The 26,598-nt window shown below is 36.5% G+C and overlaps 1 protein-coding gene across 1 annotated transcript in view; it reads right to left on the bottom strand.

Annotated features, from left to right (window-relative positions):
- Positions 1 to 26,598, bottom strand: part of LOC131043894 (uncharacterized) — a 182,704-nt gene that overhangs the window by 94,776 nt on the left and 61,330 nt on the right. Inside the window, exons 11-12 of the mRNA XM_057977124.2 lie at positions 1,180 to 1,250; positions 947 to 1,036 (exon numbers count right to left, since the gene is read on the bottom strand). Coding sequence (XP_057833107.2) covers positions 947 to 1,036; positions 1,180 to 1,250 — 161 coding nt within the window. The remainder of the gene's footprint in view (positions 1 to 946; positions 1,037 to 1,179; positions 1,251 to 26,598) is intronic.

The following is a 26,598-nucleotide window of genomic DNA, read 5'->3' as shown; positions in this document are numbered from 1 at the left end:
AATAAAATAGATATTTCCAAAAATTCTGAAAAGGGGACATTACAGAATTTAAGGAAAATCTATTTAACAATGTAGTTAATAAGATTATAGAGGAATACCTAGTAGATCTCAATGTCAAAGGTATTGAAAAGGAAAGGGTAATGAGTAGTGATAATTTTAAGCGGCAATCAATAATTTAGGTGGAGGTTTCCATTTCTCAACTGCAGGAAGAATTGCACGAGGTAAGGGTCGATAATAAGGTTTTACAGGAATTCTGTCAAGATCTTTATTTGGCTATGTGACACAAGGCCATTTCTTTCCATAACCATGTAGTTAACTAGTGGCTTTACAATGTCACTTTTGGCGAATGGTTTATTGGCTCAGATAGAACATAGAATAGAGATAATAAAAGGGCTGAAGGTCCATGGTGCAATGCCTATGTGGGGGATGTTTGCTCCTATGTTGAAAGTTATGCTTGTTTCTAGCAATATTGTCTGTGCTCATTTATAAAACACTGGAAAATGGCACCTCCAAAAAGTGGCCGTGTACTTAGGCCAATGTAGTCTGGCTGGTGGTTCCTAAAAGTGTATAAAGGGTGATTTAGTTCTTTCTGTTACTATACTGTTGTTTTTTGTCAGGCTTATGTTTGTGCCAAAATGGCTCTTGTTGACTATATAGTGTCTGGATGGCTGGTTGCATGTAATAGCAGATTTTGTTTACGATTCTGTTACTGTGTTTGGGTTAAAAGATTTTATTATGCTAAATAGTTTGTGGCTTCTATGATATATGTAGCCATTGTTCTTTATATAGTAGGGCTGGAACCCATAATAAAACCCCAATAACATATTTTAAAGATAGATATAGAGGATAACAGTTAACGACCAGTGTAAACATAAAAAAGATTATTTTAAACATCTCAGATAATTGCACAAGTAATAGGCATTTGAGAAGGGATAAATCTGCAAACCTTTATAACATCCCGACTAAGATCTTCCTTATTTAAAATACAGGCAGTAATCTTCTTTCCCTTTTCAGGAATGCTACCACCTGGCTTTACCTGTTTAAAAGAACATAAGTAAAGTGAGAACAAAAGACAGAAATTTAAGATAAAATAATGCGATCAGAAATCTTATATCCAAACATCAATTCTTGCCCCGTTCATTTAGACTGAGAAAACAAAAGTAAAAATCAAGTACTTGCCTCAGAGTTACGATAACCACAGAAATCACAGGTGGAAGCCATAATTATCACTTCCTTGAAGTATGGAATATCTAAAATCATATTAGGATCAAACAAGCTTGTTCCAAACTTTACATTCATGACCAACTCAAAACACATTCAATGTCCATGGCATTTTTCTTCACTAAGAGTCTCTTATTCAAAGAAAGAAACAACATAAAACTCTATTGAATAAAAATTCAATACAACTCTTGTGATTTAATTTCTCTCCAGTCTCTTATAACTTTGTTCTTTGTTCTTTGCCACCCACTTTCCTTTCCTTCTTTCCTCATTAGTTATTATTGCTATCGTTTTTAATAATAGAAACTTGGATAAATTCCCCAATCTGAGTCTTTAAATCCTTGACAAGCAAATTAAAAACACTTAGTGTTTCCATTACATGATTAACAAACAAGAACTCTTTGTTCTGTTGGATGTAGAAAAAAAATAAGGAAACGAAATGCCATTAAACTCCCGAAATTTAAATACATTTCCTCAATGACACCATTCACTACAATGAGTGAAATCCCATTAAACTCCAAAAAATCAAGTAAAGGTCCTCAATGATACCATTTGCTACAAGAACTATACATACAGAATTTCATATACTGGAACAATTATAACAACTTCTCATTTTATCTACATTTAGAGAGCACATACAATAGATGGATGAAGAAAAAGCAACTTCGGAATTCTATTTTCAGTGGTTAAATAGAAAGCAAAATCAATGAGGACTTCAGCTCTTTGAGGTCCAAGTGGAAATCTTAAAGAATGTGAGTAGTAAATTAGACACCTTTCCAAATATTTTCTAAAGATTCTAACTTCTGCCCGTTTTGATTCTTTGCACATATCCTCCATTAAGCATGTAAACTAGCTTATTCCTAGTAAAGTTAAAACTTATGAGAGGGTCTATCTTTATAGGGATATAGAGTTAGAGGAATTGGAGGCATCATAATATAGATCTCAAGAATGAGAGCTCTTTGGATGCTTACTATTACTTAACATCCATTTCATTGATGATTCATCCTTAATGCTTAAATGAGCTATTATTTGCATAATTTTTGCAGTTATTTTTGGAGAAGTAGTAAGGGATACATATACTACCAAGTGAAGTAGCTCATAACTCAATTCTCCCTTTCGGTATACACTTTTCTATCATTTATCAATGGAAATGGAGAATGGCTGGAGTTTTTTAATTTTTGAGTCAACTGTACAGGCTTGATGTCCCTGATCTAAGGAAGGTTACAATATCTTAACCAATGGTTAACTTTTGCTAATCTATCCCATTTCAAGCTGACTTGGTAAATCAAACTCAGCTGTAGGACAACCCGTATCACTGCCCTAGCCACAAACTCATACTATAATCTACACATACAAATTAGTTTTGTCTAGCGTGTTAATAGTTAAAACACATCACAATTGTCAAACTCACGAGCCTGCAATGTTCTGAAAAGTGAAAATTAGAAAACCACAATGAATAAAATTTTAATAAAAGGAATTCTAAAGCCCACCATTTTCCCCATTTGACTTACTCATTACATCTTTCGCTCTCGCTCACTGTTCACCCTCATTCTGATTGTTGCTCATTTTTTGTGAAACTTTGGACTTGAAGGAGGAAAGTGTTTATGTCTTAGGCTGGATACAGTTTGATTATCAAGGACTGTGTGCATAGTGGAGGACATTAGAAGGGGTTAGTATTCTTTTTATCATGTTTTCAAGAATTTAACAAAGCTATATATATTCTCCAAAATTTCTCTGTTACTCCACTTGCACATTCTCCTTTCTTTTTTTATTTCTTTCTTTTCTCCTTCACTCTCGTTGATTGCTTCTGTTTCTCAAATCCAAAATGTACTAAACCCTTGGTTTTGACCTATTTGCCATAATCCCTAGGTTTTAACCTTTTTCCTATTCATTTGTTATTTTTGTTTTTAAAATCCTATGTTTTTTTCTCTCTGTAATATAGGTTTTAACAGTTTAGGTTGTTGGTGCCTACAAGAAAAGACCTGCCTACTAGAATGGTATCGCATTAACAAAGAATGGACAAGCCTTTTGCAACTATTGTGCTACTGAAATTCTTGCAGATTTTAATCTCCCAAAATAAAACCTTGTCTGTATATCAAGACATAGTGCAAAAAAGCTGACCTAGAGTTTGTAAAAGAGGTGACAACTAAATTAAAAAGCTTTCAAGAAAATGTGCAATAGGCAAGGAAAATCCAATAGAATCACCTCATACTCATCCTCCAATACTATTAAAATAATATTAATATCTTCTATAATGGTCATCTTCTATTTTTAGTGGTCATCTTCTATTTTAAGTTGTAGACTTATTTAGCTTGTTAAGTTAGCTTTTTATTATGTAATTAGCTTTTAAGATTTATTTAGCATTTAGCTTTTTCTTTTTAGTTAATTAGCTTTTAACTTTATTTAGCTTTTAAGCTTAATTTAGCTTTCACGCTTAATTCAATGTTTAGCTCTTTAATCTTTTCTTTTAACGTTATGTTCTAAGTATAGAACATCGTCTTGTAACCTCTATATATACGTGGGTATATCGTTCAATGTAATCATCCGATTATTGAATCATTCATTCAATTTATTTTTCATGGTATCAGAGCGGGTCGATGGGATTCTTTAAAGTTTGGTGAATTTTTTAGTAAAAATTCATGGCCTTCTTTTTGGAATATTTTCCAGATTTTTTTTAATTGTTTTTTTATTAAAAAAAAACGATTTTGCTTTTTTTAAGGCTTTTTGAGGGTTTCGAGGGTTCCTGGTTCATGGGTGAATTTCTTTAACTGGGCAGCAATTCATGTTTTTTTTAGGGCTCTGGAGATTTTTCGAGCCTGCAACTAGGAGGTTTTTTTGCAGATTCTTGGTGGGTTTTTCGAGACCTCAACTGGGTCGTCGTAAAAATTTTCAAGGTGCATCGTTTTCCGTGCCAGCAGATCTGCATTTTGATTTCAAATTCTTGGTGGGTTTTTCAAGAGCTTTTTGGGGTTGGTCTCTGATTTTATTGGGTGCCTCGTTTTCCGTGCCTCAAATTTTGTGCCAGCAAAATTGCCTTGGAATTTAAAAAACAGTCAGCAATTTTTGCTAATTCTGTGAATGTCAGGAATTTTGGTGTCTTCTAGGGGCCGTTTATGTTGTATAACCGACCTAGGGTTTCTGAACCTATTCTTTTTTTTTTGCGTTTTTTTTTTTTTCTTAAATCGTCAATACTTTTCTGGTTTTTTTTACAACAAAAAATCAGAGGTATTTTTTTAATTTTCTGCAAATTATTATTTTTTTCTTACTATTTTCAGTTAAAATTTCAGGTTTTTAGTTTGCAGAAAATTTTAATTTCTGGGTTTCTTCCAAACCTCGAAATTCGCGCCTTGGAATTCATGCCAAAATTCTTTTCCAGGGTTTCAGTTTTTTCAGCAGCAATTCTGATTTTTTAATCAGATTCTTTTGTCTCATGCTTTAACTAGGTTGACCTTGTTCAACCTCCATTTTCGTGACGACATCTTTGACCAACATCATGTTGAAACACAGTCGAAAGTTCAACAGCTGCCACAACACCTGGAAACAGTGCATGTTCACGATATCTGAATATTGTTGTCTTGATCAGATTGATTTAGGCCAGACCTCATCTTACAGGTCATAGGGTTTTCACGACTTTTTCTTGAAAAATTGTCTGTCGGTTTTCTAATTTTTTCCACAAAAAATCATGGGAGGGTTTTCACGATTTTTTCCTCAAAAATTGTTCGCAAGATTTATAATTTTCCCTTAAAAATTATCTCATCTGTAATCCGCGATATTCGCGTAAGATTTTAGTTATTTGGGTTTTACCGTTTTTTCCACAAAAACGATGATTTGTAACCTCAAATTTCTTGGTTTTTCGATTTTCTCCTCAATATCATAAATTCTCTTTTCGAGGGTTCCTATTTCAGGGTTTATTTTAAAAATTATTATCTGTCATCCGCAAAGCTTGCATGGGATTTCTAATTTTTCACGATTTTTTCTTCAAAAATTGTTTGCTGGTTTTTACGATTTTTTCCTCAAAAATCATTTGTAATATGCAAAGTTCGCGTGGGATTTGTGATTCGCGAAGTTCTCTGATTTTGATTGATTTTTCTCCTCAAAAATCAAGCTTTGTTGCAGTCAGTTTGGGTCGCACCTGCCAGGGCGAACATCTGCAACTGTGGTATCTTGCAGTCAGTTTTGGAGTTGGTACTCTTTTGCAAAAGGGTTTGCTGATTTTTTCCTCAAAATCATTGTTTCAGGCTTCAGTAATTTGTGTGTGCCAGATCTCTAATTCACGTGTGAAGGCTACATTTGCTTGGATGGCTTTTGGTACTCTTGGTCATTTACATTCTGCAGATCCTGGGAGGGTCTTCGTAGCAGCAGAGTGTTCTTTGCATCTGTGATTATAACACCTGCAGTGTTTTCTGTAGGGTATTGAGAACGATGACCATTAGGGAGGGTGTTAAAAAATAATTAATATCTTCTATAATGGTCATCTTCTATTTTTAGTGGTCATCTTCTATTTTTAGTGGTCATCTTCTTTAGCTTGTTAAGTTAGTTTTTTATAATGTAATTAGCTTTTAAGTTTTATTTAGCTTTTAAGCTTAATTTAGTTGTTTGTAATTAGGGCTGGCGGATTCCAATTGCCTTGGGCAACATTGGAATCCGCCTCCAACATATAGGGCCAGGCCCAATACCTCTCGGCTCCACCTAAAAGGCCTCCACGCTACATCCAAACCCAACTCGCCTCCATGATAGGGCCGACCCTATCCAATTCACTTAAAAGGAATTAAAATAATTAAAATGTTTAATTTGCAAAGAAGGCTGACATGATTGAGAAGTATTATGACTCCTATAAATATAGCATGTACTTCTCATAATTTCATCCATTCAGTTTTTGCAAGAAAGGTGCGAAATATGTTCTAAGGAAGCGAAATATTGAATCAAAGCAGTTGACATCAGCGATCTACATTGAAGTGCAGCAGAACATAATAAAAGACAGCGAATTCTACCAAATGCAGCAGATCACCACCAAGAGATAGAGAACTCCATTGAAGGCCCAAACAAACCCTATAGAAGGATTGCGAACTACTTGAAAGGTGTTGCTACCCTTGTAACACACATCAAATCTGATTAGGAGGACTGCAAATCATGATCTTCATTAGCAAACTAATTGTGAAGACTTCTATCTCACACTCCAGATAAGTGTGTAATGATCAGTTGAATTCAAAATCATAATCAGATCTGAGGATCTTTTGGCTGGGTTTTTCCTCCTAGGAGGTTTTCCCAGGGTAACTATGCTTTGTCTTTTTGCATTCATTTCCTTTACTATCCTTAAATCTAGAAAACAATAAATTTAATTAACCTAGTTAAAACTAATTCTAATTTTCTGAGTTTTATTCAATCTGAAAATACTAAAATTAACATGGTATCAGAGCTATAGGTTAGATCAATCTTCAGATTTAAAATTCAGTACACCTTTATTTCCAGATTGTTGTAGCTTTTGCAGATCAGGTCAATGGGGCTGAAAGTTGAAGATAGACTTGATGGGAATCTCAATTTCACTGCATGGAAAGTTCGAATCAAGTTGGCCCTAGAGGAAGAAGATCTTCTCCAATTCATAGAAGCGAAAGAGCTAACTGAGCATACAGATGTTGCTGAACTAAAACAATTCAAAAAGGATGTTGTCAAGGCCAGGAAGATTCTCATTGATTCAGTCAAAGACCACCTAGTCACCTCTATTGCCTCATTTACCACTGCAAGGGAAATGTTCAGCCATTTACAAGGTACATATGAAATTAACAATCTCAGTAGGGCAATTACTTTAAAACAGAAACTACTTAATATCAAAATGGCTAAAGAAGATTATGTTATTTCCTACTGCCATAACTTGGAAGACAAAGACCTTGTCATGATTGCCCTAAATGGCCTACTTCACTCATGGGAGTCATTTATCCAAACTATCAGTGGCAGGACTGAGTTACCTTCCCTTGATCGCCTTAAGAATGATTTCATTCAAGAAGAGTCTTGCCTCATCACAAGGGGGCAAACCAAAAGTCCCCATGTAGATGATCATCTCATGCTTGTAGCTCAATGCAAGAAAGGGGGAAATTGGAGGAAACCTTATCCAAAAAGAAATAGGGATTTCAGATCATTTAGTTCCCAAAACCCTTGGAAGAAACCAAGAGATACCTCTCGTGTCCGATGCTTTAGATGTGACAAATTTGGTCACTATGCTAAAGAATGTCAGAATAACCCTAACCAAAGTGAAGCCAACCTAAATGAAGTCTCAGAACAAAATAATGACTTCCTATTCATCTCCGCTATATCTAGCAGTGTTCCTTCAAATAGCAATACATGGTTGATTGACAGTGGTGCATCCAGACACATTACAGGTTATTGTGATCACCTTTCAGGCTCAGTTGAAAAGGATACCAGCCTTCACGTGGTAATTGGTGATGATGCTCATTATTCGGTAAGAGGTTTTGGCTCTACTTCCCTGAATTTAGATTCTGGTATTTCCTTGCACCTCAGTGATATCTTGTTTGTTCCTGGAATTAAAAGAAATCTAATTTCCATTTTTGCTTTAGAAGATAAAGGTTATCAAATTGCATTTTCTGAGGGAAAAGTCCTTGCTGGGCCTAAGAAAGCTAATTTTAAATCTGCTCGCATAATTGGTCATAGATATGATAGTCTTTATAAGCTCTCTACTAACCCTATTCAAGCACTCATTAATGAGGCTCCGGAATCCTGTGAGTTATGGCATAGAAGACTTGGACATTTGCATTACCAAGCCCTTTCATCTCTTGAAAGATTAGTCAAAGGTATGCCTAAACTTAGTCAAATTCATGATAACACTTGTAAAGGTTGTGCTATAGGCAAAAATGTTAAAAGTCCATTTCATAAAAGTGAAAATAGAGCTAAAGACAAACTAGAACTTGTTCACTCTGATTTATGTGGTCCTATGTCTATAGCATCTCCTAGTGGATTTTTGTACTACGTAATCTTCATAGATGATTTTTCTAGGAAAACTTGGATCTACTTCTTGAAATCTAAAGAATCTGATGAAGTCTTAAGTAAATTTAAAGAGTTTAAAGCATTAACTGAAAACTCCTCTGGTAAAAGAATTAAATGCTTAAGATTTGACAATGGAGGTGAGTACACCTTCGGTAGCTTTTATGATTTTTGTGTTGAGTCAGGAATTAAGAGGGAGTTTTGTGTACCATACAACCCTCAACAAAATGGTGTTGCTAAAAGAAAGAATAGGACTATTATGGAAGCTGCAAAGGCTATGATACACGATCAAGACTTGCAGATCTTTCTATGGGCTGAGGCCTCTAGAACAGCGGTGTATATCCAAAATAGATGTCCTCATCGTGTCCTAAAGAACATGACCCCAGAAGAAGCCTTCACAGGATCCAAACCAGACATTAGTCACCTCAGAATCTTTGGAAGTCCCGTGTATGTTCATGTGCCCAAGGAAAAGCGATCAAAGTTGGAACCTTCCGGAAAGAAAGGCATGTTAGTCGGATACAGTGAATCCTCCAAGGCATTCAGGATTCTCATCCCAGGTCAAAGGTACGTTGAGGTAAGTAGAGATGTTACATTTGAAGAAGACATTGCTTTTAAGAAATCGAAAGGTTCTTGTGTTATTGATGAAGCTAATGACAATCAAAATATAAATGTTGATTCTAACCCTGAGATTCAGAGGGAGCAAGTTGAAACTCCTCCTCAAGATGATCATGACAGAACCCATGAATCCCACTGATATTCCTAGTGACATTGTCATTACCAAAAAGAGGCCTCTCGGGGTAAGGAACACCATTCAAGAAGCTGAAAGATTTGCTGCTCCCAGAGGCACCTTCTGTGAAGCTAAGAGACCTCAGGTATTCTCCAACTACGTTTCCCTGATGTGTAATCTCATTGAAACCGAACCTTGCAGCGTTGAAGAAGCCTTAAGTCATCACGCCTAGAAGCTTGCTATGGATGAAGAATATCAGTCAATCATCAAGAATGATGTGTGGGACATTGTACCCAGACCCAAAGGTAAATCTGTTGTTTCCTCTAAATGGTTATTTAAAATTAAACATAATGTTAATGGTAGTCTTAAAAAATATAAGGCTAGATTTGTAGCTCGTGGTTTTTCTCAAAAGGAAGGCATGGACTATGAAGAAACATTTGCTCCTGTTACTAGATATACTTCTATTAGAACTATAATAGCCATTGCTTCTGCTAGGAGTTGGAAACTACATCAGATGGATGTCAAGACTGCCTTCCTCAATGGTGTCATTGAGGAAGAAGTCTATATTGAGCAACCTAAGGGTTAAGAGATTCAGGATAGATTAACCCATGTCTGCAGGTTAAAGAAACCTCTGTATGGTCTTAAACAAGCTCCTCGTGCTTGGTATGAAAGAATTGATAAATACTTGCTAAGTCTAGGGTTTTGTAAAAATGATGCTGACTCTAACATATATTTTAAAGTAGCCAATGATGAAATGCTAATTCTAGTTCTTTATGTGGATTACTTATTTCTTACTGATAAAGATGAACTTATTAATAGATGCAAGAAAGAACTAGCTTCAGAATTTGAAATGAAAGATTTAGGTCTAATGCATTATTTCCTAGGTCTAGAAGTATGGCAAAGATCTAACGAAATTTTTCTAAGTCAAGGAAAGTATACTATTGACATTTTGAAAAGATTTAGAATGATGGATTGTAAACCTATGTCTACTCTTATGGAATCTAACTTAAAGAAGTTAAGTGTTTCTGCAACTAACTCTGAATTTGCAAATCCATCCGAGTACCGGCAGTTGATTGGTTCTCTGATGTATCTAGTTAACACTAGACCAGATATATGCTTTGCTGTGAATGCTCTCAGCCAATTCATGAGCTTGCCCAAACATGTTCATCTTGTTGCTGCCAAGCATATCCTAAGATACTTGCGAGGCACAGTTGGTTTTGGGCTGAAGTATCCTCTTAACACTCCAGTAACCTTAGAAGGTTATTCTGATGCAGATTGGGCTGGAAGCGTCAAAGACAGGAAAAGCACCTCCGGTATTTGCTTTAGCTTGGGATCCGCAATAATCTCTTGGGCTTGCAGGAAACAATCCTCAGTGGCATTAAGTACTGCTGAAGCTGAGTACATTGCAGCAAGTGTAGCTTCTAGAGAAGCAGTGTGGCTTCGCAAGCTTCTTGCAGGGCTATTTGGTCAAGCTTGGGATCCTACAGTTATTCACTGTGATAACCAGAGTTGTATTAAGATGTCCATCAACCCAGTGTTTCATGACAGGTCAAAACATGTGGAAACCCATTATCATTTCATTCGAGATATGGTGCAAAGAGATGCTATTCAGCTGAAGTATGTCAGCACTGATGAGCAGGTTGCAGATATTCTTACCAAGCCTCTATCCAAAGTGAAGTTTGTGTACTTCAGGGATAGACTTGGTATTGTGGAAAATGAACCCCTAATTGAGAGGGAGTCTCAATCTCAGTGATACCTTGTGTTGTATCAAACCACCCTCTGCGGGCAATGTAAGGTGGTATTGTAAACTTCTCAGGGAGAAGTATAATTATTAACCATCCTCTGCGGGCAATGTAAGATGGTATTGTAAATGTTAACCACCCTCTGCGGGCAATGTAAGGTGGTATTGTAAATTTCTCAGGGAGAAGTGTAATTATTAACCATCCTCTGCGGGCAATGTAAGATGGTATTGTAAAACTTCTCAGGGAGAAGTGTAATTGTTAAATCATCCTCTGCGGGCAATGTAAGATGGTATTGTAAAACTTCTCAGGGAGAAGTGTAATTGTTAAATCATCCTCTGCGGGCAATGTAAGATGGTATTAGTGTAATTGTTGACCATCCTCTGCGGGCAATGTAAGATGGTAGAAAAAGATCCTCTCCACCCTCTGTGGGCAATGCAAGGTGGATCCAGTCTATGCTTGTGTGCAAGCTGGAAGATTATGATTATGTAGTTCCATACTTGCTTGTGTGCAAGATGGAAGATTATGGTTATGATTCTCTTCCCTAATTAAGAGGGAGTATTGTTTGTAATTAGGGCTGGCGGATTCCAATTGCCTTGGGCAACATTGGAATCCGCCTCCAACATATAGGGCCAGGCCCAATACCTCTCGGCTCCACCTAAAAGGCCTCCACGCTACATCCAAACCCAACTCACCTCCATGATAGGGCCGACCCTATCCAATTCACTTAAAAGGAATTAAAATAATTAAAATGTTTAATTTGCAAAGAAGGCCGACATGATTGAGAAGTATTATGACTCCTATAAATATAGCATATACTTTCATAATTTCATCCATTCAGTTTTTGCAAGAAAGGTGTGAAATATGTTCTAAGGAAGCGAAATATTGAATCAAAGCAGTTGACATCAGCGATCTACATTGAAGTGCAGCAGAACATAATAGAAGACAGCGAATTCTAACAAATGCAGCAGATCACCACCAAGAGATAGAGAACTCCATTGAAGGCCCAAACAAACCCTATAGAAGGATTGTGAACTACTTGAAAGGTGCAGGTACCCTTGTAACACACAGCAAATCTGATTAGGAGGACTGCAAATCATGATCTTCATTAGCAAACTAATTGTGAAGACTTCTATCTCATCTTCCTTGTGACTGCAACCTCTATACTCCAGATAAGTGTGTAATGATCAGTTGAATTCAAAATCATAATCAGATCTGAGGATCTTTTGGCTGGGTTTTTCCTCCTAGGAGGTTTTCCCAGGGTAACTGTGCTTTGTCTTTTTGCATTCATTTCCTTTACTATGCTTAAATCTGGAAAACAATAAATTTAATTAACCTAGTTAAAACTAATTCTGATTTTCTGAGTTTTATTCAATCTGAAAGTACTAAAATTAACAGCTTTCACACTTAATTTAGCTTTCACGCTTAATTTAGTGTTTAGCTCTTTAATCTTTTCCTTTAACGTTATGTTCTAATTATAGAACATTGTCTTGTAACCTCTATATATACGTGGGTATATCGTTCAATGTAATCATCCGATTATTGAATCATTCATTCAATTTATTTTTCAAATACATGGAACAAGTTCTACTTGCATTTGGACTAGAGTTATAAATACAGTGAAAGGGTTGGATTCAAGGTTCATCCAATGCAATGCTCCTAACAACCAGCACTGAAAAGCATGAGATGGAATGAAGACATACATAGGAAAAAATTGATTTATGTGGATAATGTTTGGTACGCTTGCAGCATTCCCTTCAATGTGACCAGATAAAATTCTCACTTATTATTCTAAATGTTGGTTACATGCTATAATTAGGACTTCCCGATGTTTTATTTAGTTTGAATTTTTTATGAAATATTGCATTGTGTTTAATTTCAACCTTCTGATTTTTCCGATTAGTAAATACATATTTTTGCGTATTTTAGATCCCCTTATTCACAAGCATCAGTGGATGTGATTGTTATAACTCCTCTATAATTCAAAGCCCCAATCATAGATATTATAAGGGGATCCTTTTGTCAAAGGGGCTGTGCTCAAATGGCAAGGCCATAGAATTCTCAAGATGGAAATCCAGGTTCAAATCTCCCAAATTGACATCTTATCACTGGATCACGTGTTGCAATGGTAAACCTGTGATTGGAGCAATATCCCCACAGTTGTTAGGCCCATATTGAACAACTGGTCCTCAGTGGATGATTGTGCAGGGTGTGGGCCCTAAATCGAGCCCTCACTAAAAATCTTAAAAACAAAATATAGTCTTCACTAGTGACTTAGAAGGTGGCAAAAGTGGCCATAAACATCGGTAAGTAGCAGCCAATATGGATGAAAATGGCATGCCATATTCTATGGCGTTTTGGAAGAAGCTTAAGGCAACAACGGTGACAAGAACATAGTGTGGCGGACTACTTACAAAGATGAACCTCAGTATTGTTTAGGCTCCATGCTCTTCTCTTACAATTGAGTTAGTATTGGAGCATATAGGCAAAATAGAGTTAGTCAAACAGATTTTCAAGTGTGGGTATAATATTTACAAATACATCATAACTATTCTTAAGTTCTTTGTTTAATGACAAAGTTCGAAGTGTTGGTTTGACTTGGTATAACCGTGTTTTGAGACGTTGTTTATCACCTTGTAGTCCTTGTTACAATTAAAACATTCTTTAAAGGTGTTCTTTAGTGAGCTAATGAATACGTCTTCCTACTCAAGGACCATTATTGAAACTAATATTAAAGAGTGGATAATCAATGCTGTTTATTTTTGGGTTTCAACAAAGAACATTGTAAACTTTTAAGCCATTCTAAATCTCCCTTGATTATCTTTTTTATTTTTAGTTTTATTTATCTTCATGTGAGAGTTAAATATGGAATTTTTTTTTGGTTTTAAACTTAAAAGTCAAAGAACCATTGGTTGCTCTCAATGTGGTCATCTAGAAATCCTGCAAGGGGCTCTATATGAGAGGATGGACAAAGCCCAGAAGAACAATAAAGGCTTTGATGGCGAGGAGGATACCAAGAATAAGCCTATTCAGTATATAATTGCCTCATTGGGATAAAACGACTCCATAGGCCACTTCATGCTTGTGTCTTCTTTCTGAACCCACCTTTCTAATTCTTTGAGAGCTTCAACATGGACAAGGAGGTCAGGAATAATCTCTACAAAGTCATATAAGAAATGGAGCCAATTCCAAAGTTCAAGAGGAAGATCATGACTCAGAGACCTAGAAATAATTCAAGAGGAGATCTATTTTCTTGAGATACTTGCAAGGCTGCTATTGTAAATGCTTGAGCCAGGAAAAGTTTCAACTTTTAACAACTTGTATTACTGAATATTAAATATTTTATTTTTATTTATTTTGAGTTAAAAAAAAACATTTGTTGTATTTGACAATTAGCAAGAAAAAATTTATACTATGTTACTAAATCTTCAAAAGATTGTCATTTAGATGTCGAACCAACCATGTCACTCCAAATGGTGAGCGCAATTCAAGTACATACAAGCAAATAAATTCCAAAAAGACCAACAAGTTGTCAACATCAAGATCTAATGAACTTTTGTCTGTGCATAATAACCTACACCTCCCCAACATGAACATCAAGGGTGATGGAGATTCAACACCAACCAAGATGAAGAAAAATGATTCACAATCAAAGTGGATCACTAAATATGGAACACATGTTAACTGAGAAGGATCATGCATATGTTGAACAATTTGACTGTGAGGTGAGTTTCTAGCATTAAGGAGGAACAAGCTCACAAAAATATAGAACAATTTTATAAAAAATTTAAAAATATGACTTTTATTCCATTAACTTTATTTTGAGTCCTAATTTCAATGATCACAACACGACTACAAAATCATATTATTTACTTTTTAGATTTTGGTGGATATGTGTGTATGGAAAATCTATTGATTGGTTTTGTGAATTTTGAATTGATTTGATATAGGATGAACTTCATTAGAATGTTTAATTATATTTTAGTCAGTTGTCTTTAGTTCTTCATTAATGGTCATTTAGCTTTTTAATTCATTTAGTTTTTAAGTTTAACTATTGCTTCTTTTATCAGAAGGCGTAGTTAGATTTTTGTTTTTAGCTTTTTAGCCTTTTTAAGCATTTTAACTTTTTAGCTTCATGTTGAAGCTTCAATTGAACGATTTGCTCTTTTTAGAACACCATCTTGTAATTCTCTTTATATACGTTGTGTGTCGTGAATAAAGTATTCAATTATTTTTTATGGTATCAAAGCATGAATAAAAATTTTGAAAAGTTTATAATACTAAAATTTTTCTTATAGAAATTTTTTAGTTTAATTTTTTTATTTTCTTATAGAAATTTTTTAGTTAAATTTTTTTTTAAGTTTTTTTCTAGACTAATTATTTTTTTCTGCCACTTTGAGGGTTTTGAAAAAGAAAATCGTGGAACTTTTTAGAGGACTTTTTGCAGGGTCGTGTTGTGAGGTTTTCACACTTTGCCCCGTTGCAAATGGGGAACCCCACTTTTTTTTGCTTTCTAGGTTAGTTGTAGTCTTTTGCTATTAGCCTTTCACTTGGAAGAGGTGTACTATCTTAAGTAGCTAAGAGGTAATCAAGTCAGGTCTCTCTCTTTAGATGAAGTGAGGTTAGCCAGTCTTTCAAGGCTTAGGAAGTGAATGATTCATGATAGTCATCATCTTTTACTTGCTTAGATGGAGATGAAATGCTAAATTGGGCGAAGGCAAGTTGGTTTTAGGGGTCAACATTCTAAGGAAAGGGGAGCTAGAGTTCAAATTTACATCAAGAAGCGTGGAACAAAGGCATTAAAACAGCGAAGGTTGCCATTTTGGAGGACTTCCTTTGACCCCCCAAATGTGCAACTTAAGCATTGGAGGATTTCCTTTGACCCCCAAAAGTGCGACTTTAAGAGATTGATCACTTCCTTTGCCATGCTGAAAGTGCGACTTAAGGATTGAGTCATTTCCTTTGACCCCCTAAAAGTGCGACTAAAGAGATTGATCACTTCCTTTGACATGCTGAAAGTGCAACTTAAGGATTGAGTCATTTCCATTGACCTCTAAAAAAGTGCAACATAAGGACTGAAAACTTCCTTTGACACCCCAAACGTGCGAACTAAGGATATAGAAATGCGATTTTGCATCTAAGGCAAGGGAGGGGCATTTAAACATTTGCTAGAACACTTCCAAGAGGCTATCAAAGTCTGATCCATGACAAGAGAGTGGAATGGCAAGTTAATCAACAAGTGATGAATCGCTGAAAATGCTCCTTCCTTCCACTTCCTTTGCCACTGACAGTGCCTTTAAGGTGTCTAAAAAGTAAAAAGTAATGTTTTCCCAATCTTGGAGTCAAATTGAGATTTGGAAGTAACCAACTCAGTTAAATCTTGGTTAAATACTTAGCCTTGTGCAGGTTATCCAAGAATTCAACAAACATGGGCTGTGTCATAGGGTTTGCCAAATTTAATCTTTGATGTTCAAAATTCAGTTGACTTTTTTATAACTTTTAAAAAATTGTTAGAATTTGCCAAAAAAATCACAATGGAAAAATGTTAGGGCTTTGCTATTGTAGTATACTTTTATAAAGCATTGAACAGAGCTGTGGGAAGTGATTGTCAGAAACATCATACAAGTTACAACTGGACAACTGAAGGGGTCAAGCCTGTTGTCTATAGATAGTCATATATATCCAGAACTTCTTTCTGTGGGTAATAGTGGCACTCGCTGTGAGGTGGAGGTGACTGCAACAAGTAACTATGAGAGGCGGAGGTGAGCCGTGCATTTCCTCTATATTCTTAATATTTCTTTGTTTTATTCTCTATTGTTTGTTTTATTGCGAGTCTTATACAGTTCTTCTCTGATTTTATTTACGTTTTATTTTGTAGATTTATGTTTTATTTTTTAATTATTTGTTTTAAATTTAATATATATTTTAATACATTCATTATAATAATAAATATTATTATTTTTATAAAAGTCCTCCAGAGGTTTGGTTTCAGTGAAGCTTGGGTCTCTTGGGTCAAAAGTTGCATTAGCTCCCCGAAATTCTCAGTCCTTGTAAATGGCAGCCCCCAAGGCTTTTTCGAATCAAAAAAAGGTTTAAGGCAAGGAGATCCTCTCTCACCGTTCTTATTCATAATAATGGCAGAAGTGCTTGGACGTCTTATCACGAAAAAATGGGAATTAGGTGTGTGGAAGGGGGTCCGAATAGCAGCGGGAGTAAATCCCTTAACACATCTACAATTTGCAGATGACACCTTCCTAGCAAGAGATGCATCGGCTAGGGAAGGAAGGGTCATGAAAGAAACCTTAGATCTATATGAATCAGTCTCAGGTCAAAAAGTCAATTGGCACAAATCAGAGATTTTTTTCTTTAACTGCAAACCCGGCAAGCAAAGGGAAATATGCAGACTCTTGGGAATGAGAGTGGGATCCTTACCGGGCAGATATTTAGGAATACCCTTCTTTGGCGGAGCAAACAGGTCGAAGTTGTGGAAGAAACTTATAGATAGCTGCTTTAATAAAATGGAAGGGTGGAAAAGCAGATGGCTAACTTCTGCGGGCAGAATTTTAATGTTAGAATCAGTTGTGTCAACCATCCCTATTTACTCCATGATGTGCCTTAAAATTCCAAAAAAGGTCATCAGCTCAATTCAACAAAAGATGAGAAAAATTTTTTGGAATGGGGCAAATGATCAAGATAAAATCCCACTTTTGGCGTGGGATAAAATTTGTCAAGCCAAGGAAAGAGATGGGGCTGGTCTGAGGGACTGGCAAAAAATGAACAGCGCTCTAGGAGCCAAACTGGTCTGGAATATTTACTCAAACTCAAATCAGATGTGGGTTAAAGTGCTGAGAGCAAAGTATCTCGATTCAGCAGATGACCACAGAATCTTCACGACTCGAAACCCTCCCAAAGGGTCAGCAATTTGGAACTTCATCTTGGAGAGTCGCAAGGTTGTAACAGATCATCTTACATGGCAGATTGGGAATGGGGCTACGGCCAAATTCTGGGAGGATTCTTGGGCAAGACTACCGGCTCTGAGAGAGCTAGATGATTTCTCAGTGGCAAAGGAAGTGTTATTGCAGATATGGGGAGATAAAGTAAAGGACTACATGCAGAGCTCTGAGGGTGACCTGGGACAAGAATGGCATTGGAAAGATTTATCCTCAACCGGCTTATCTGCTCAGGAGCAACAAAGACTAAAGAATGTGTTGAATCAAAGGAAGGTTTTTCTCACAAGTATGGAAGATAAGATGATTTGGTGTGGGGCTAAGGATGGTAAGTATTCAGTCAAACTAGGATATCAATTGATAGAAGGGAGGGAGGAGGCTCCTTCAAAAACATGGACCCTTTTCTGGAGCAAAGAATGCCTCCCAAAAGCAAGTGCTTTTGCATGGTTGGCGACAAAAGGCAGAATCCTAACAGGGGAAAGAAGGAAGAGGCTCGACTTGGAGGGACCTTCAAAGTGTGTTATGTGTAATCAGGCAGAAGAATCAGTGGATCATTTGCTCTTAACCTGTGAAGTTGCTCAAAAATGCTGGTCCGAACTTCAGAGGAAGTTAAATTGGCAAGGGCCGCTCCAATGCTCATTAAAAGAGGTCTTTGAGAGCTGGCCAAAACAAACAAGGAGGTCAACCCTCATGTGTTTGGAAAGTTAGCCCATCTATAGTTGTTTGGGAGATTTGGAAGGAAAGAAATCGTCGAATATTTCAAGACAAAATAGAAGATGAGAGAAGATTGTTATCAAGGATCAACAGAGCTATTGAAGAGGTGGTGGGATCAACAGCTTCACAATCCTCCTCATTATCCAACTCCTTTTCTTCCATGGACAGAATTATTCAAAAAGCATGGCCAGGAATCAAAATCAGACATGGTGCAACATCAAATTATAAGAGAAGTGAGGGAAACTTAGAAAAGGTCCAATGGAAACCATCTGAGAAGGGATGGGAAAAGTAAATTTTGATGGAGCAGCACAACAATCAGGGCAGTTAGCAGGGGCCGGATTTGCATTATGAGATGACAATGGAAATCTTTTAAAGTATGGAGCTAAAAGACTTCGGAAAAGCACCAACAATGAGGCAGAAGCCCAAGCGGCCATACTGGGTATAGAATTAGCAAAAAAAGAAGGGGTTAGAAAACTGCATTTAGAAGGAGATTCCTTAATCATAATTCAAGCTATTATGAATACGGAAATAAGTGCTTGGCATCTCCAAGGCCTCTTAACAATAATATTAGACGAAATTAACTTTTTTGAAGAATTCAAAATCAGTCATATTAGAAGGACGGGTAATCAAACCACGAACAGTCTATCCAAATGGGCATTGTCTTTTGATGCTGAAGGAATGTTGAAATTGGAAGGCTTTCAGGAATTATCACTTTTTGGAGAGATGACTAGTTAATGATTGGAGAGAGGGAGCGGAAGGAGTGATATCAAGCAGGATGACGTCATATTCATATGGGACGCGGTGAATGGATCGGCTGAAGAGAAAGTTCGCACGAGGGAAGCCCTGCAATCTCAATGAAAACAAATAAAGGAAGCTTAAAACGGCGGCAAATCGTGAAAGTTGCATTAATAATGATGAGCGACCCATCGACACGCATAAAATAACATCAGTGTTCGGATTGCGTAAATGGAGATTAAACGTTGCTGACAAGGGCTTTTGAAGAAACGTGTGAATGCATTATTAGATGGTTAACACGCCAAGCTCATAAATAGGGTAATTGCGGGGTTACTTCAAAAGATGTAATGTTTGCAGCGACTGTGGAGAAATAATTTAGGGACAGATTGCCAGAGTAGAGAGAGCTGTGAAGATAAAAGGGTTAGGAGGAGCTGCCACCATGGAAGCGACGTTTACAGTCACTACTAAAAAACAGCAAAAAGGATTTAAAGGGGCGGTGAGCAAGGATAGAATGGCTGGGCTCCTCCGTTTTAAAGAGGAGGAAATGATAAACACTGTGTTGAAGGTGGTCGGCCCATTTTTTATGGAGAATGTGGCACGTTGGAAGGTAAACTTGGATATCATTTCAACGGTAATAGCATGGGGATTATAACTTGGAGAAGACATTGACACAGTGAAATGGGTTGCAACATCAATTTTTGATGATGCTATGCTGGAAGGGCTCGATTCCATCCTGGAATGGGCAGTGCCCAGGGTAGGTTTTGATTACTCGGAAGGGTTTACAGAGGCTAAAGACGCTGAAGAATTTGGACTAGTTCCCTTTGTTCGCTGGATAGGGAAGGCAGATAAGGAAGGCTATGTGCTGGAAAGGACGGGAGCATGGGAGAACCTGAAGAAGTTGATTCAGCAGCATGAGGTGGAAGAAAACAACTTGGTCAGAGCATGGCCAAAGGCTTCCCCCAAAGGAAAGCGCAGAGGTTTGAGGAAGCGAAGGATATTCCAAGGCAATGGACTGCAGCAGATGAATCTCAGCGGTTTCCCGACTAGAGATTGATGATGGCGAAGGGCTTGGTGGGTGTTAATTTTTGTTAAGTAATGAATGTTGTTTGTCTAGTTCAAACAGGGATTATAAGAGCAACATTATCGATGTAAACCCGTTAAGGGTCTGTTTAGTAGATTTAGATATCTGTAATAGGATTATATATCATCCTATGGGTTTCGGGGGAGATGACTTGATGGGTGGTTTTTTGTTATTTTGATGGTGTTATGGTTGTAAATGCCCGAAGTGCGAGGCTCTTGCAGGTTTATAAGTTAAATATCAGGCTAACTGGACATATGAAAGCCTGAAATTTTGATGATGTATGACAGTTTTTATATAATAAAATAATTTATTATTACCGACCAAAAAAAAAAAATATATATTATTTAAACATTCAATTATTAATATATTACAATAATTGTTTTAAATATTTAAAAATTAATCTAGACTTCTAGTCCTAATTATTAGATATTTAATAATTATAATAAACATATTTCAAATATGTAAATTAAACTCTTAAATTTATTTTTATTTTAGTATTTTAATTATATATTTAATAGCTAATATATACTCAATACCAAATAATATATTTTATGCATTCATTGTAATAACAAATATTTTTAAATATTATTATTTTAACATTCAATTATTAATATATTAAAAAAATTGTTTTAAATATTTAAAAATTAATCTAGACTTCTAGTTCAAATTATTAGATATTTAATAATTATAATAAAAATTACTGTTACTAAATTTTTACACATGTTTAAATTTAGTTAAAGAGCAAAATGCTAACAAAATTTCCAGAATTACTTTTATTTTCTTGCTTTATATTTTCATGTAAATTAATTTTAGCTATGATAGCATTATAAATCATAGCTGAACATTAATATTCTAGAAAAGCAAGTTGAAATGACTAAGTCTTGAGGACTTAGTTAAAGACTTAAATGAAGAAATGACTAAGTCTTAAAGACTTAGTTATCAAGTAAGTGTTGAGAGCTATTTTGGGGGAAAGAAGACTTTTTCTTCGCAAAACTTTAGGAACTCGGATTTGGACTTTTTCCAGGTTGTTGAGGGCCTTTTATGAGCATTTTGAGTGTTTTAAGGGAGGTTTTGATGAGTTGTCCAGTTGTTTATGACTGGGAAGGACTTTTTCATTCCACACATAGCTTTTTGGAGCATTTCTAGTGCCTGAAAAATAGGCTTTTCAGTTGAATCCGACCCAAGGATTCAGTTCCTATTTTCATGCATTTCTTTGAGAGAAAAGCATAAATATTGTAATCACTTTTTTTGGAAGCTCTCAGTTCTGATTATGCAGAGAAGGCTCTTGTGACAACATTTTGTGCTTAGCATATTTTCTTGTATATTTTTTGTAACTCAATCCTGGAGACTGAATATATGATGACAGCATCTTTTGGAGCAAGGTTTTATTAAGTTTTTTTTTAAGCCTACTTTTCTTTCTGTATCTTTGTGTTCATAGCATGATTGATAGAGGTAACCAGTGAATTGTATTATTCGTTGTTATTTTGTCTCATCAAGAGCCTAGTTGTAGGAGTGTATTTTGTTTGCAGGTTGCAGGTTGTGTCCACAAGAACACAGAGCTTTTATGTGAAAATATCTTTTCCTTGATTGCTCAGTTTAGGACCTTCCTGTGAAACATTTATGCAGGCCTATATAGAACAAAAGTGTTTACCCACTGAAATAGAGTTTTTTGCAAATTAGAAACCTGTCATTATCATTTTAGTTTCCCTCAAAGTTTGGTGAATCACCTAGTTACTTAGTTTATTTTTTTTTTTTTTCTTTTCTCTTCCCTTTTCCTACCAAGTTTTCAGTTGTTAGAAGAGAAAATAGGCGATTAATCAAATAGGAACCGGCCTAGATTCCGGAGGTCTCATTTCAATTGATGCATTTCCCACACGTAGAGATGAGTTCCAATGTTATGCAAAGTTGTTGAACTCATTAGTTCAACAAGGTGCAAATTTTAAGCATTAACAGCTACATATTTCAAATATTCAAATATTTAAATTAAACTCTATATTTATTTGCTCAAAATAATCGGATGATCTTAATTACGAATATACAAGCGTATATAAAGGAATTACAAGACGGTGTTCTAAAAAGAACAAACCATTAATCTAAAGCTTAAAATGCTAAATAAAGCTAAAAAGATTAAAACTAAAAAGTAAACTATGCGTTCTTATAAAAGAAACAATAGTTTCACTTAATGCAATGAAAAAGCTAAAAAGCTAAATAAGTCGACTAAAAAGCTAAAAAGCTAAATAAGTCGACAACTAAGATGACCACTAAGAATAGAAGAGATGACCATTATACAATAGATATTAATATTATTTTAATACCCTCCCTAATGGTTATCGTACTCAATACTCTACAAAAGACACTGCAGGTCTTTTGATCACAAATGCAAAGAACACTTTGCTGCTACAGAGACCCTCCCAGGATCTACAGAATGCAAATGACCAAAAGTACTAGAAGCTATCCAAGCTGATGTTATCCTCACACACGAATTAGAGATCTGGCATACATGAATTACTTAAGCCTGAAACCATGAGATTGAGGACAAATCGGCAAACCCTTTTGCAAAAGAGTACTGAGCACTATTTGCTCCAACCACTCCAAAACAGACTACAAGATACCACGGTTGCAGGTGAGCAAGCTCCAAGGGCATGGTTTGAAAGACTCCATTCACACCTGATAAAGATTGGATTTCAAAGAACCAGTGAGGACACCAACATTTACTTGAAGACAGAAGGAGACAAGTTACTAATTGCAAAAGTATTTGTAGATGATATCATATTTGGAGGAGATGATGACATGAGTCTAACTTTTGCAGAAGAGGTGAAAAAGGAATTTGAAATGTGTCCGATAGGTGAGATCAAATTTTTCATTGGTTTGCAGGTTCAGCAAATGAACGGTGGAATCTTTATCAGTCAGTCGAAATATGTGAAGGAGGTATTGAAAACCTTTGGAATGGAAGACTGTAAACCAGTTGGAACCCCTATGGTTACAAGTTGCAGATTATCAAAGGAAGATGATTCAGATCCAGTGGATGAATCTGAGTAGAAATCTATGATTGAAAAATTGCACTATGTTGTTCATAGCAGACCGGATATTGCTCATGCAATTGGTATAGTGGCTAGATTTCAGAAAATCCCTAAAGAGACTCATTTGGTGGCAATAAAGAGAATTTTCAGGTATCTTAGAGGAACTATTGATTATGGATTATGGTATCCATACAAAGGAAACTTCTCTTTGAAGGTGTTCACAGATGCTGATTGGGCAGGTAATGTAGAAGACAAGAAGAGCACAACCGGTGGCACATTTTTTCTAGGTTGAACATTGGTATCCTAGACCAGTAAGAAACAAAGTTGTATTTCTCAGTCTACAGCAAAAGCAGAGTATGTGGCTGCATCTATGAACTGTACTCAAGCAATATGGATAAGGCATGTATTGGAAGGATTTAAGCAGACTATGACAGAACCGGTGGTCATATATTGTGATAATACAAGTGCAATAAATATTTCAAAGAACCCTATACTGCATGCTAGAACAAAACATATTGAATTGAAGTATCATCTTCTGAGGGAGAGAGTGCAGGAAAAACAAGTCAGGATGGATCATGTGTCAAGCAAGGAGCAGTTGGCTGATATCTTTACTAAGCCATTGCCTAAGGCTACCTTTGAATATCTCAGAGGCAAACTAGGGGTTATACCCCTACCGAAGGTCAACTAAGATGGTGTTGAAGCATCAATCCAGTGGACTCATTGAAGATCTTTCACTGTGGATTGATGAGAAGAGGGCTACTCCTCAGGGGGAGCAGCTAAGATGAAGAAAATAAGTGCAACAGAGATGAAGAGAAACATTGCAGCAGAAGATGAATTTGACACGTTGCACCTTTGGCATTGTTGTCAAAGGGGGAGAAGAAAAGCAACAAGGGAGAAGAACATTGATAGGGGTACAAGCAAAGTAAAGAAGGAGAAGAAAAGTAATACAGGAGGAGAAGATCAGTGAAGAGCAGAAAGAGCAGAACAAGTGTACAGCAGTCATAACAGGAACTCTAACAATTATGTATGGTGAGCTTTCGAGTCTTGCATGACAAGCTTTTGATGAGCTTTTGGTATTGCTATCTTGGTGTTGCCATCAATGCCAAAGGCGAAGATTATTGGCATATTGTTCGCATAACTGATGGAGATGATGATGAGATGAGAAGATGACCGGTAAAGCTGATCAGGTATATGATGTCAAGATGGAGATTGTTGGCTTGATGATGGTGATGATGATTGTTGTAAGTTGTTTGATGACTTTATTTGTGTTGTCATTGATGGCAACCATGTTTGTTGAGTCATCTAAGTCATCTAGACCTATCGGTATAGCCTAGCCAGTAGTGGTACCGATTGACAACAAGGTAAGTAGGAACAATGCGATGATCAGAAGACTAGTACGGACGATTGGTGAAGAGTTAGGTGTTGCGGTTTGGAACATATGTTTATGGCATTGGCATGAGTCTGTGATTGAAACCGCATCAGTAGATTCTATGTATTGAATGAGTTATGATTGACTGTCATGAACTTAGTGAAGAAGAATGAATACCGGTGATAGATCTTTGACCGGTTATGATTTATGATTTGGTGGTGGATCTTATCATTTTCATAACTTAGTGATGACGTGTCAAAATCCGTGTAATGATAAAATAATATTTGAGTCGTACAAAGATCGGATTTCTTGGGAAACAACAAAGTGCTTAGCAGAATGTGATAAGGGTTTGATTGCTTATCAAATCGATGTGCGGTGATCATTCATCGGTGGAAATTGTCTAGAAATTTGTTGTAATAATCTGTAATGATCTGTAATGTAATCTTGTTGATGTAATTTGGGCTTGTAGCCGCCCTAACTGTAAAAATGTATTTAGGGCTAGTTTAAGAAGGGTTTTAGTGTCAGTGGTTTTGAGAAGAAGCTATTTGTCGATCCAGATTGAGGTGTCTGCATGTGTGTAGCAGAGTTGAGTTGAAAAGGATGTGTACTAGCAAGCAAGGAAATGTTGTGATCAAATCATTTATCCTGTTGTTTCCTAACAGTTGCAACAGATTGAAATCCCTTAACCGGGTAGACTTTAACAGGTCTTATTTGTAAATCCCTTCACCGGGTGGCTCATTAACTTGAGTTTAAAATCCTCTAGCAAGGTTACTCCTAACAAGGTAGAGCTCCTAACAGAGCTAAGGTGAAATCCCTTGATTGGGTGACTTCTAACAGGGTCTGCTCTTAACCCTGGCATATTGTAAAGCTCCTAACCGGGCTAGGTTTTTAATCAGGCGCATTCCAAAAGAATGCAATATTTTGTGGGTGCTACTTAGTACTTCCTACCATGGTTTTTCCCATTTGGGTTTCCACGTGAAAAATCTCTGTGTTCATATGGTGATTACATTGTTAATGTGTGCATTTGATATCTTTACTTGGTTTGCATTTTAATGAACACTTTAGTAAATGGTTTGGTAAATCAGTTTTGAGTAGTTACCAATACTGGTTTTTGAAGTATTGCAGATTTGTTTAACTACTGATTCACCGCTCGCCCCCCCTCTCAGTAGTTACCGCATCCTCATAATAACAATTGGTATGTTATTATGAGGATCCGGTAACTACTGAGAGGGGGGGGAAGTTGTTATTATGAGGATGTGGTAACTAATGAAAGGGGGGGTGAATCAGTAGTTAAACAATTCTGCAATACTTCAAAAACCAGTACCGGTAACTACTCAAAACTGATTCACCAAACAATTTACTCAAGTGTTCATTAAAATGCAAACCAAGTAAAGATATCAAACGCACACATTAACAATGCAATCACCATATGAACACAGAGATTTTCACGTGGAAACCCAAATGGGAAAAAACACGGTGGGAATTAGCACCCACAAAATATTTGCACTCTTTTGGAATGCGCCCAGTTAAAGGCCTAGCCCGGTTAGGAGCTTTACAACATGCCCTGTTAAGGGCAAACCCTGTTAGGAGTCACCCGGTCAAGGGATTTCACCTTAGCTCTCTTAGGAGCTCTACCCTGTTAGGAGTAACCTTGCTAGAGGATTTTAAACTCAAGTTAATGAGCCACCCGGTAAAGGGATTTACAAATAAGACCTGTTAAAGTCTACCCGGTTAAGGGATTTCAATCTGCTGCAACTGTTAGGAAACAATAGGGTAAATGATTTGATCACAGCACTTCCTTGCTTGCTAGTACAAATCCTTTTCAGCTCAACTCTGCTACACACATGCAGACACCTCAATCAGGATCGGCAAATACCTTCTTCTCAAAACCACCGACACTAAAACCCTTCTCAAACTAGCCCTAAATACATTTTACAGTTAGGGCAGCTACAAGCCCAAATTACATCAACAAGATTACATTATAGATCATTACAGATCATTACCACAAATTTCTAGACAATTTCCACCATTGAATGATCACCGCACATCGATTTA

This window comes from Cryptomeria japonica, chromosome 3 (genome assembly GCF_030272615.1).
Source record: "Cryptomeria japonica chromosome 3, Sugi_1.0, whole genome shotgun sequence".
Taxonomy (NCBI): Eukaryota; Viridiplantae; Streptophyta; class Pinopsida; order Cupressales; family Cupressaceae; genus Cryptomeria; species Cryptomeria japonica.
The sequence above is the reverse complement of the archived record's forward strand: the minus strand, read 5'-3'. Positions and strand labels throughout refer to the sequence as shown.